The sequence below is a fragment of the Stegodyphus dumicola genome, chromosome 9, assembly GCF_044657685.1.
Source record: "Stegodyphus dumicola isolate Sdum_Otavi_A_Nest chromosome 9, ASM4465768v1".
In the NCBI taxonomy this organism is placed as follows: Eukaryota; Metazoa; Arthropoda; class Arachnida; order Araneae; family Eresidae; genus Stegodyphus; species Stegodyphus dumicola.
In genome coordinates this window covers 120,565,635-120,578,758 of record NC_140776.1, presented here as the reverse complement: position 1 = coordinate 120,578,758, position 13,124 = coordinate 120,565,635, and the positions used below count along the sequence as shown (strand labels likewise).

Here is a 13,124-nt window from a genome sequence, read left to right as displayed (position 1 = left end):
TGTTATTTTATTCAAGCCTTAATTGCTATAATAAAATTTATTTCTGTGATTTACTTTTTAAGACACATTTTCAACGTTGTTATTGGTTTAGTACGCATTATAAAGATCAACTCCGTAAAACTAAGTGTCTGAATAAGCATATTCTATGTTGGAAGTTTTAATCAACGGAAGACGTATAGGGGATACTAAGGAACCGCCTGCAGTGATGTCGTTATGATTCGTCTTTAATTTTATAAGGAAGAAAGAGTTAAGTTCATAAATCGCCAAAGCGCGCTCGTGATGCAGTTTTTTCGCCCCGTGCGATATTTTGGCACGGTTCCCGCTTCTTATTCTATTTTAGTCTTCTCCATCAGCCACTTCGTTCGAAGTCTTTTATTTAGACACTTCGGCAGTGGAGCAGTTGGTTTTGGTCTAAATGGTGTTTGTTGCTTCTCCTGCATGCTTTACGATGCATTGCTATCTGCGGATCGTTGTCTAAACAAAGCGGATTCCAAGCGCGACTGAGCGGAAGATTTAATTGCAGCTTTTATCGGCTTTTTGTTTACTGGCATCGATTTTGAACAGGTATTCGCCATTTATACCCAGCAAGAAATAATAATTTTGTGAATATTGTTAGTGGTTTTGCAGTGAGAGGATTTACCTCTACAGATAAATCATATGCAAAAACATTTTAAAAATTTGAAACATAAATGCTTGGATGCGAAAATAGTGCTAATTTTCTTTTCTGTTCTTGACTAACCTGAATGAATATTTTCATAAATAGCTGTTTAAGAACAGAACAACCTTATCTGCTCTTCCTCATCTTTGGAGTGGTTGTCTTTTCTAATGGAGTTCCATCATCAAGTGGTCATCAAATGACAGTCGTGTTTTGAAATGATCGATGGCTCAGTTTCAACAATTTGAAAGCAAACATTTGTGATTTCTGCTGGACTGTGTTAAGTCACGCGCCCTTCATTGCGTGTTTGATAAGTGATCTGGCACTGAATGAATGATTTCTTAGGTCTTCATTTGTCTTCAGAGTTGTTCAGTGACATGCTATTGTTTAATCTTGAACGTAGATGAGGTGGCAAACGTGAGCGAAACGCAAACAGCTAGAGAAACATCGTGTGCCTAAATACAGGAACTGATGTATGGAGCACCTACATCACTGAGTTGAAAAGTGTTTGGAAGGTCTGTTGTTCTCATGATGCCTGTTGTAACAAAGGTAAGCAGGTCTCTTGATCATTAACGTGTGGTTAATTTTGTTATGCAAGAATATATAAACTGCACATAAATAAATATAACATTAAGACTAAGAATATGAGCAAAAATTTAAAAAAAATAGTTTATTACATTTACGTTTTATTATTTTTTGTATTATTATTATTATCATACAAATATAAATAAGTTTTCAGAATTAAAATAACAGATTCTAATCCCCATTTGACAAGAATGTTTTTAACAAGTTTCAACGGCCGTTTATGGATGAAAGAATAGGCGCGGATTTTGCTGTGCTTCATTAGTTTCGCATTCTTCTTATTTTTTCTTGTGCTTTTTCGTTTTCTTACGCGTTACTTTTTTATATTGCACTTATTGCAAAAAAATTATATATATTAAAAAAATACATTGTTAATTTTTAAAATATATTAAAAATTTTTTATTTATTTTCTCCTTATTTTTATTTATTTTATGTTATTACTTTCTACGAATATTTTATAGCTGGTCTGCTGCGCGAAGCGCAATTTTATCAGCTGAGATGAAATTTGGTCTCTTCAGCGCCAGTAATATTCACGTTGAATATTACTTGAAAGTACGTTCCGTAGAAACGGAAGTTTGAAAACGTCAAAGAAAAGCGTGACTCTTTGTCACAGTGTATGAGGACCTGCAAAAAAGCAAAATTTCTTCTTTACTATCACCAACAAGTATCTGGACGCCTGTGATAAAAATAAAAACAAAATTTATTCATATTCAATATTTGGTAGGGCGTTCACGAGCGTCAGTTACAGCCTCAAGTGCAGCAGGCATTGGCATTGAACTTACCATGAATTTGGACCAAGTGTTGCAGTCCATACCAGGAGAAACATTTCCAGACCATAATTCCACTTTCGCCGAACATTACTGTAGGCACAATGCATTCTAGAAGGAAGTGTTCTGCAGACAAACCCCAGACCCAGACCCTGCCATCCGAACGGTAGAGTATAAACCTTGATTCGCTCCAGAGAAGTCGGTTCCACTTGTCTACGGTTCCCTGTCGACGCGCTTTGCACCATATTAATTGAGCAGCATGGACTTTGTAATCAAAGGCTAATAGGCAGCAACACGAACACGAAAACCAAGCAGATGTCTTCCTTACAGATGGTATTCATCAAAACAATACGTCCGGATGCTTGTTGAAACTTCTGGAGTATGTGGGCCATTGGTTGGGTGCAGTTCCTTCGAATTTCTCTGGACAACACCTATTGTTCTCTGTCTCCCAGTTTCGGGGGTCTGCCGACTCGGGGCACATTCCGACACTCACCACTCACCTTGCACTTCTGAATTACATAGGCCACAGCCGATTTTGGGTAATTTACCTCATTAGATATGACCCTTAAGGATCGGCCATTTCTGTGATACTCGACGATTACACCTTTCTAGAAATCAGATGAACTCTGCATTTCATGACATCTTGCATGTGACTAGTGCCAATATTGTTTTCTACACCATATTAAACGGCGGATGGCGTGACGTTTATCAGATATCGGTATTTGCATGGGTGTCCAAATATTTATTGGTAAATTTTTTCATCGGTAGATCGTGTAGCTTCATATCAGTAATCAATTTATTATCAATTTTGTTAATTAATTTGATTTGGCTATCGAGCCCCAATCTACACTTTGATTTCAATGACCCCTTTTAAAATTTCATCGACCCCCAAGGGCTCATTATCGACCTCATTGAGAATCCCGGTTTTAATTAAATTGCTTACATATTTGTGTTGCATACGATATATATATATATATATATATATAACTTATATATTTTAAATAAGTTCTTTTGAATTATGTTGTTATTTTAAAAAAATTTATTTAATTAAATTTAAATAAAATTTTTAAATAAATTGCTAACAGAATTACATTAAATACTATAATAAACAAAAATTCAAGTTAAATTTTTTTAACAGAGTGTTTATAAAAGAATGGTGCGGTTTTAAAACTTGATAATAAATCGATGTATTCCTTTACTCGTTATAAAACCTACACCATAAACATGGGCAACTGTAAGTTTCTCATGCGCTACCTGCTGTTTGCTTGTCATGCTTACTGCGCAGCCGCAGCGTCAGCTTCCAAAATGGCGTCGCAACAGGAAAAGGCTTTCTGTGTGCTCCGTTTTGAAGTGTCCAGATCCATGGTTACAGTGCAGCTTGAAATTCGTGCGCGGTTGCAGAAATACCTACCGCACAAGAACAACATAAGTAAGTGGTAGAGACAATTCGTGAAAATTGGATGCCTTTATAAAGGCAAGAGTTCTTGTCGACGTCTTGTGTCTGATGCAAACGTTGAGAAAGTGCGCGAGGCGTTTCAGCGAAGTTCTCGCAAGTCACTTAGTAAAGCAAGCGGGGAATTGGGGATGCCAAAGAATAACATGTGGAAGGCGTTGCTTAAGCGGCTATGTTTTAAACCTTTCAAAGTGGGATTAGGTAGCACCGACTGACAAGTGAAAAGGCTTTAACGTTTGTGAAAAGATGAATGTCATATATTATCGATCCTTTGATCAATTCATCTTTGTCGGTTCGTTTCTATCCCCTTATGAATGTTATTAGTCAACTCTATTTGCAGGAAATAAACTGGGACACTTATGCAGGTTTAACAATAACATGAGCTATATTTTAATTTTGTAAATACAGTTTAACTTCACAAAGTATTGCTTTTATTCACATTTACATCAAACGCACAAGTAATACATTGCATCTCTCAGCTCTTAAAAAAAAAAAAAAAAAAAAAAAACAAGAAAGACCAACTCTACTCTCGGAATACAGTCAAACTAATTTCAAATTTTTTTTTCACGAGCATGCCGTTCTTCTCGCATCAAGCACGTTTCTTCTTCTCGTTGCCAGATTTCCTCCTCTCCTTTCAGATAAATTGTTTTTTTCACACGAGCATGCCGTCCTTCTCACATCAAGCACGCTTCTTCTTTTCGTTGCCAGATTTTCTCCTCTCTCCTTTCAGCTATAAGTCGTTGGCTTTCAGCTATAAGTCTGTTCTTCCGGCAGGTTTGATCGGTAGCATAGAGTATGTGCATGACACGCCCCTGCCAAGAATGAAATTTGTCCTTTCTTTGGGACGTATTTCATTAATCAATATTCAAGCAAATTTTCTGTTCATTACTTTTACACAATACCAACCTCGTACAGTATTAAATAAAACAAAACAGAACAAGCAAAAAATTATTACAATCATACAAATAAACAAAGAAAAAGAAAAAAACTATCAAATTATATTAATCATATCATATTTGATCCAGACGTGAGAGTGCCTCTGCACTTTGGTCCGGATCCCTGGCCTATGAGTAATCCGTAAGTTCCATTTCTGCAATGCCAGAGCCCACCTCGTCAATTTGGGACTTCGAGGAGTAGTTTAATTCAAATATCTGAGAGGGTTGTGATCCGTTATAATTTCTACCTGAGCCCCATAGATCCATTTATAAAATTTATTTAGGCCAAATAAGACTGCCCAAGCTTCCTTCTCAATGCTTGCCCAATTTTTCTGAGTTTGAGAAAGCTTTTGACTTGCAAATGCAATAGGACAATCGTTACCACTCTCGTCTATCTGGGTTAATCAGCAACCTACCGCCAAATTGGATGCATCACAATGGATCTGAAATGGCTTTCCTATATTTCGTGTGGCCAGAGATATCATTTGGCACAAAGTATCCTTTAATTTGTTAAAAACATTCTGTTCCAACTCCCCCCATAGAACAATATTGGCTTGCCTCTTCTTCGTCAACTCTGTCAATGGTGCCGATATTTCTGCGTAACTGGGAATATAAGATCGATAAAATCCCATTAATCCTAAAACCGATCTCACATCTTATTTTTGTGACTGGCCTGACGAGTTTTCTAATTGCTTTGACCCTTTCTTCATCAGGACCATGCTTGCCTCCTCCAATTATATGCCCCAAATATTTGATTTTTTTTAGCTGCAAAAGTACATTTGTCCAAACGTACAGAAAATCCTAATTTTTTTAAAGTTTCCAGAACCAGAGAAATGTGTTTCAAGTGTTCCTCAAATGTTTTCGAGAAAATCACCACATCATCTATATATGCCTGAGCATAATCACTATGACTCTGCAAAGCACAATTCATTTCCTTCTGGAATGTCCCTGAGGCTCCTGATAAGTCGAAAGACATTGTTCTCCACTGGTACACTCCATTACATGTTGCAAATGCAGTCAAAGGTTTGCTCTTTTCATCCATTCGGATTTGCCAATACCCTTTTCGAAGGTCGATGCTTGTCAGCCAGTTTGCTGCACCCGCCACAAAAATCAATTCTTGTATGTCTTTCATGGGAAATGTTGGAGTTTTCGTTACAGCATTCAATGATCTAAAATCTATACACATTCTAACTGTAGCATCTTTTTTCGCCACACAAACTATAGGATGAGCAATTTCTGACTCAGAAGGTTCAATTAATCCTAATTCTAGCAACTCACGTATCTGCTCATCTACTACTTTGCGGTATGCCATGGGTATTCCATAGCAGTGGGGTTTCTTCCTAATAGCAGTAGGAATAAGTTCGATTTTGTGTGTACCTACTCGTGCTGGTTGCACTGGACGTGTAAATAATGTTTGATATTTCCTCAGTAACCCTAAAAGCTTACCCCTTTGGACTGAATCTAAATTAGACATTTCTAATCCTTCCAGAGATTAAGAAAAACTCTTTTCTCCCTTGTTGACAGGTATAGATTCAATTTCCCCAAACTCTTCTTCCTCCTCCAAGATAACATTTACTGCTTGGGATCTAACCACATAAGGTCTAATCTTATTCTGATGAACATGTCTTTTGGTCCCATCGGGCATTTGTACTACAAATGAGTGAGAACTTCTCTGTTCCAATATATTTGCAGGACCCTGCCACCTAGCATAAAGCTTGTTATTAGAATCGGGAATCAAGACTATCACCTTATCTCCCACCTTAAATGTTTTTATGGTAGACTTTAAATTATGATAGTGTGCTGTCCTCTCTTGTTGAATTTTAGCTGTGAGCTTTGCCTGCTCCGCTGCCTTCTCAAACCTAGCCTTTAGATTTTGTAAATATGTATAAACAGGAGTTGCATCTAATTGTAAATTTTCATATTTCCCTGTCCATGATGATTTTAATATCGACAGAGGTCCCTGAGGTGTCCTGCCGTACATCAGTTGAAATGGAGCCACCCCAGTTGTTGAGTTGGGTACTTCTCTATAGGCCCACAATACATAAGGAATTTGCAAATGCCACCCTCTACCTTCTTCTCTGATGACATGATGCAACATTCTTTTTAAAGTACCATGAAACCGTTCAACTAATCCATTAGCTTGAGGATATCCAGGGGTCGAAAACTTAGGACTGGCCCTTATTCGTCTCTCAAATTGAGTCAAATCTGCTTTAAAATTTGTTCCATTGTCACATGCAATTACATTTGGAATACCCGTTCTTGAAAAAATATGTAATAACTCCTCACAAGTCGACTTGGCGGAGAGGCTAGTTAGAGGTATTGCTTCTGCCCATCTGGTATGCTGATCAACTAAGCCTAATATATACTTATGACCCTTAGAACTGGGAGGATCAATCGGACCTATCACATCAATGTTTACAATTTGGAAGGGCAGATCTGGCCTGGTTACTGGGGTGATTGGTGTCCTATCAACAGTTTTAATTGGTCTAGTCAACTGGCACTCTTTACATGCCTCTCAAAATTTCTGAACGTCTAACCTCAGACCTTCCCAATAAAAAGAGTATCTAATTCTCTCCACAGTTTTCTTTACCCCCATGTGGCCACTAAACACCGAACAATGTGCTAACCGCAAGACTTCCTCCCTTCGACTCTTAGGTACAACTAATTGCCCCACACTTTCCCCAAGAATTTTGTCCTTATGAAAGAGAAAGTTATCCACTGTATAATAATTCCCCTTTCCTTTCTGAGCATTCTCCCATGCTCCTACCAGAGATTCACAAGTCTCCTGCTCTCTTCTAAATACATCCGCTGTACATAGTCTTCCTGGCTGAGGTTCTTGGCTTTCACTTGATTCCATCTTCCCTTTCTCATTGAGATTCCTTCCCATACTAGCGTTTCCTTCTAGTTTTCCTGTGTTTACCTTAACAGACTTTTCCTTTCTGCTAACCTCTGGGATGTTTGTGGTTTCTTCAGGTAAGTTTTCCACCCCTTCACCTGTGTCATATAACCGACCTCCTAACATGGTGAATACTTCCGGAGGAAGCAACACATCCTCTGCCAGCGATTCTGCAACTGCACACAAAATCTCTTCATGTATAACACTAGCACTTTCTCCTACAGTAATACTCAGTGGAATGCTTACCAAAGGGCATTCAACAGCTGGACCAAATATACCTTCCAAATATATACTCGATCCTTCCTTCAGTTGGAGACTTTTGGTTAACTCTTTCTTAACCACCGTAATTTCTGTTCCTGAATCAACTAGGGTCTTCCCTATTGTTCCATTCACACTAATAGGAACCCTTTTCAACTCACACAGCTTATAGTCGTTTACATCCCCTGACTTCCTCAAAGGATCCACACGAGCTACCACAACTTTGTCCTCTAGGATATTATTATCCTGATCTTTCTTTACCCAGTTTACCCTGGCTTTATCCTTTTCCTCATTTCTGTTATACTGCCTAGAACCTTTAATCTGAGGACAGTGCCTTTTAAAATGTGAAGCTGAACCACATACAAAACATGTTAAACCTTTAACGTTCCCTGTGGTTTTCCCTATGGTTTCTGACGTATGCCGACTGCCTCGTCTTTCTTCGACCTTAGGTTTTTCACCTACTGTCTGATTTAAAATCTTAGTTTCACAAGCTTCCCTACGTACGTTGTAGGACTTCCCTTTAGCCGCAAAGAATATGTCACACTCCTTTCCAAGCTCTCTTGGCTTGAACCACGAGTCTCCCTGCCTTATACCTATGTGTACTGCAGTTTCCGTATCAAGGGTCTGGTAGATTTTGTCCGCTACCACCAACTGATTAAGATCTTCAAAGTCTGTCACCCCCCTTGATTTCACATAATTTTCCCACATGGCAGTAACTCTAGTAGAAAACTGGCCAAAGGTCTCTTCTGAACTTCGTCTTGCCTTTCTGAAATTCTCCAGGCATACCTGAGGTGAAGGTTTAAATTCTTTCAACACAGTTTCCTTTATTTCCTCATAATTCCCATACTTATCCTCGCTTATCAATGTTAATAAATTTGCCGCTTTATCTCCCAAAAGGTAAATCAGAATTTTGGCCTTATACTCATCAGGGACACTAACATAAGCTCTTTCTAAACTGGAGAAGAAATAGTCCCAGCCATCTGCTTTACATGGAACCTTTACTGTCAATAATCTGATTGTCCTCGTTAACTCTTCTACTGATCTTTCCTTCCCATTCTCCCCCCGTTCGGGTGTAGTACTCCTATTCGAGTAACGATCCCGACAATCTACCCTATACTTCTCAATGGCAATCCGCTCCTCTGCCTCTAACTTCAGTTTATATTCCCTTTCCTGCCTTTCCTTCTCCTCCTTTGCCTCCCTATCTGTAATGATAACACTCAGAAGATCCTTTGCTAACTGCTCCTCATAGCTTTCACTAGCAAGAATCTTTTCCCTTAAGTCCAAAATCCTAAATATAGGCAACACTTCACCAAACTCTTGTGCAAGGGCGACTAGATCAGCCTTTCTAGATTTGGCCAAAAATGACATTATGCGACTTTATGTTCAACTTAATTAAAATAACAGAAAATTAAAACTAAATCTCCTTACATAAAATTATACATCAAGTTAAATCCTTAACTCTTGTTGAATCATAAATACATAGTATCTGCATTAAATATGCACAACATCCAAATACTCAATAAATAAAAAAAAAACATGTATGTTTATATATAAGCATTTGAAAATTAATGTAATCATATCTCATAAATAAAACACAAGCATTACTTAAATTAATGATCATTCACTCATATAATAAAAGATAAATGCACTTGCAAGGTAATTCAAGTCTCATATGATAATAACACTGATAATTTTTGTCTTATAAAGTACTTGTTCAAGTGTACCTTTACATTAACAGCAAATTTTTCATAAACACAAAAACATAAATAAATCACTTAACGAGAGAACCTGGTAGAAGATAACTATTCCACTTAATAAGCTTCGCAGCATTCGTAAGGAATTCACTTGAGCCTTTTCCGAGTTGACAAATATACATCCGACCAGCTGCCACCACTGTCATATATTATCGATCCTTTGATCAATTCCTCTTTGTCGGTTCGTTTCTATCCACTTATGAATGTTATTAGTCAACTCTATTTGCAGGAAATAAACTGGGACACTTATGCAGGTTTAACAATAACATGAGCTGTATTTTAATTTTGTAAATACAGTTTAACTTCACAAAGTATTGCTTTTATTCACATTTACATCAAACGCACAAGTAATACATTGCATCTCTCAGCTCTTTTAAAAAAAAAAAAAAAAAAAAAAAAAAAAAAAAAAACAAGAAAGACCAACTCTACTCTCGGAATACAGTCAAACTAATTTCAAATTTTTTTTTCACGAGCATGCCATTCTTCTCGCATCAAGCACGTTTCTTCTTCTCGTTGCCAGATTTCCTCCTCTCCTTTCAGATAAATTGGTTTTTTCACACGAGCATGCCGTCCTTCTCACATCAAGCACGCTTCTTCTTTTCGTTGCCAGATTTTCTCCTCTCTCCTTTCAGCTATAAGTCGTTGGCTTTCAGCTATAAGTCTGTTCTTCCGGCAGGTTTGGTCGGTAGCATAGAGTATGTGCATGACAATGAAGTTAAAAATTGAGAAAGATGGTTTTGTAGAAAGACTCATCTTCCGCAATGAAGCCATGTCATATCTGGCAAACGAGAAACCACATACACAGATAGAGAATGACATAGTATCAGCGTTACTCTTCAAAAGTGAACGTTTTCTCTGCGGTGTCCCGCGAGAAAGTATACGGTGCATTTTTCTCCGAACAAGAAACTGTGACTGGTGACTCTAGCCATAATGGAAAAATCTTCTTAATCGTGTGTTTCACCAACGCTGAATTGGACGTGCTGCAACTGCAGATAACAACCTTATCTCCTGGCCGCCCTGTTCGCCGGATATAACACAATGCGATTTCTTTCTTAAGAGATTAATTTTTAAAACCGCACCATTCATTTATAAACATCCTCTATGTGTATGCATTTAATAACTTGTATTTTATAGGTATTGAATAAATTAATGGTTTATTAGCAGTTTTGCTTTCGTGGATGTTCACAATATTTGGCAACAAATCGCATTTTCCGAAACCCAAATTGCGGCAGCTCTTTTTTTTTTTTTTTTTTTTTTTTTATCCAAGGCTGCTATAGAAAACAGGTGCTGTTTTGGCTCGTGGCAACTTCATAAGTAGCTTTACGTTGTAGCTAAAGAAACAATTTTGCATCGAATGCAGAACTTAGTTTTTGCTTAGAAGAGTAATTTCAAAGTCAAATTGCATGTGGATCGAATGCCGAATGCATGATTTGAAAACAGGTGATCGGGCAGTTTTTTTAAACAAAATTAAAATTCTCAATAACAAAATTAAAAATATTTTAAATACCTTTTAAGTTTAACTAATTAAATATTTATCAAAGTGTACATAAACAATAATAATAACATCGCATTCAAATTTGAGAAACAAAATAAACAAATTATAAAAAATTACCAAGTTTTCAGAGAAAATTTCCATGGGGGAAAAAATTGAGAATAAATAATCACCTTTCTCTAATAATTATAAACTGCTTTATTTCTTACTACAGCTTGAAGCTTGACATTCTATTCTGATAAAGTTAGTAATTTTGGTCAGAAATCACGAGATGTTATCTTTTTCACTGATTGTAGATTATCATCAAGTTTGCGTCATCGGCCCAACGGGCTGGTTTCTTATAAATTTTCAACTGTGAAAAAATGCAGTTCACATACAAATATCTTCCCAAACAAAGCAATTATTTTTAGTCCTTATTCATATCTGAGCTTATTCATTTTTTGACAGATGCGAATAAGAGTTAATAAAATTTCTATATTCGAATTTTTACATAATTTTTACTTTGTAAATTAATTAGCTCTATTTAAGATTTTCTGTTGCGTCATTCATCTTCGTTTTTGATGGAAATGAAAAATAAAGTAAACTGAAAAAAAGTGATCTTGGACTTCAAATAACTAAAATTTTGAAATTTTTGTAGCACCTTATTTGCATGAAATACATAATTGAAATGCCTTCGCGAACCGTATGAAGCTATTTTGAATTTTTATTCAGATTTTTATTGTAGTGTTTTGAATTATAAAAGAATTCTTTTAGATAAAATATTAGGGCAAGGAAGGGCGTGTGCAGATAAAAGCGCGAGCGCGTTGGTGATAACGATTTATGAATAGATATGAAGCTAACTGATATACTAAAAAAGCACTTGCATCCGCCATCTGTTTGTAAATTTTCTGAGATGAAAATCTGCTGAAGTTTCAAATGTGGCTTCACGTGTTGTGCGGATGACTGATATTGGCATCTACAGCGTAAAAATAGATGAGCTAAAGGAGCTGTTTTCTTGGAAAAACTTTCCAGGCTTATAAAACTTTCGAAGTTACATGCATTTAAGTTACATTACTTAAGTTGCTTGAACATTTTATGAAACAGAAAATAAAAGTTCCCGAAATATTTTGTTCCCTAACCAACCGCTTGCGCGACTAGTCGTTTGAAATAGCTATCGTGAAAAAGAAAAATTACATATTGATTTTAATGAGTCCACCTAGTGTCATTTAATAAAAATATTTAATATTTAGAATTAGACTTCTCATGATTTAAAAGCATTTTTATTTAAATGAGCTAGCTTAAATTTGAAACTTTACTTAGTGTCATAAAGCTTACTTTTATGCTTTACTGAATGACAAAATGCTGACGCTGGAGAAGGTAGAAAGGATTTTATTTGAGGCAGTGGTAGCACTTTGCTTTTAAATAGCAATAGCCGAAAATTTGCTGATTAAAACTGAAAGATAAGTATCTTACATTTTTTTCGATTGGCAACAGTCTGCCGCTGCAGAAATAAGACTGTTTCATTTCATGCCGTCTTGCCACTGCTCGTTTTTAAATTATCGTTAAGTTCGTACAGAATGCGAAATAAAAGACAATTAAATACGAAATTTAAAATTTGATCTTCTAGGTGCATATGTTCGGGTGTAGGACTATCTGTCTTCAAAATTTTGCAACTCGAGATGTCACCGTTCTTCCACAATGCGAGGAACATACATGCAGACATATAAATCCATACATACATGCATACAGATTCTTTATTATTTAACGGCTTAGATGGCCGTTTCTCAGCCGGTGGTACGCAAAGAAAACGAAGTATTTTTAACTATTAAATTCAAAAATCTCGTGAAGAAAAAGAAAAATTGCTAGAAATTTCCTGTGATGGAACTGTGACTTAAGATTTCAAAAATAACGCTCTTGTTAACTTTTGGCTGAAAAAAAGAATTTAAAGGCGTTCCAAATAAAGCTGTTAAATTGCCTTTTTCTACAACCTATTTGTGTGAATAAGTATTTTCTTCTGCGTTTTATTTGAAAAAGAAACACGGAACAAAATTAAAATTGGATTCTAATTTACAGTTAAAGTTAAGAGAAACAAGACCAGACATAAAGAAATTGATCTCAAAAATATTTAACAGTGTAAATAAACAGGCCCAAATTTCACACTAAATTTTAGAATTAAAGTATTGTAATTTAAATTTTGATAATTAAAATAGTAACCAATTTTTATTTATATATTTTGATGTGTGCACATTTAATATAGCCAATAGGTTGTGCAAATGGCATAATATGTTTTGTTTTAATATTTCTATTGAGAAAGTGAAATATAATGATTGTAAAATGTGGTGGTAGTTTATAA

General features: G+C 36.2%; 1 protein-coding gene across 3 annotated transcripts in view; it reads left to right on the top strand.

Annotated features, from left to right (window-relative positions):
* The window catches only part of LOC118205143 (5'-AMP-activated protein kinase subunit gamma-1-like), a 552,717-nt gene that overhangs the window by 262,059 nt on the left and 277,534 nt on the right, over positions 1 to 13,124 (top strand). Inside the window, exon 1 of one of the 3 annotated variants that reach the window (XM_085824014.1) lies at positions 387 to 1,204. The exons of the other annotated variants lie outside the window; for them this stretch is intronic. Within the exon in view, the coding sequence (XP_085680140.1) occupies positions 1,184 to 1,204 (21 nt within the window). The 5' untranslated portion in view covers positions 387 to 1,183. Of the gene's footprint in view, positions 1 to 386; positions 1,205 to 13,124 lie in introns of those variants that run through there. 3 annotated transcript variants of the gene reach the window in all.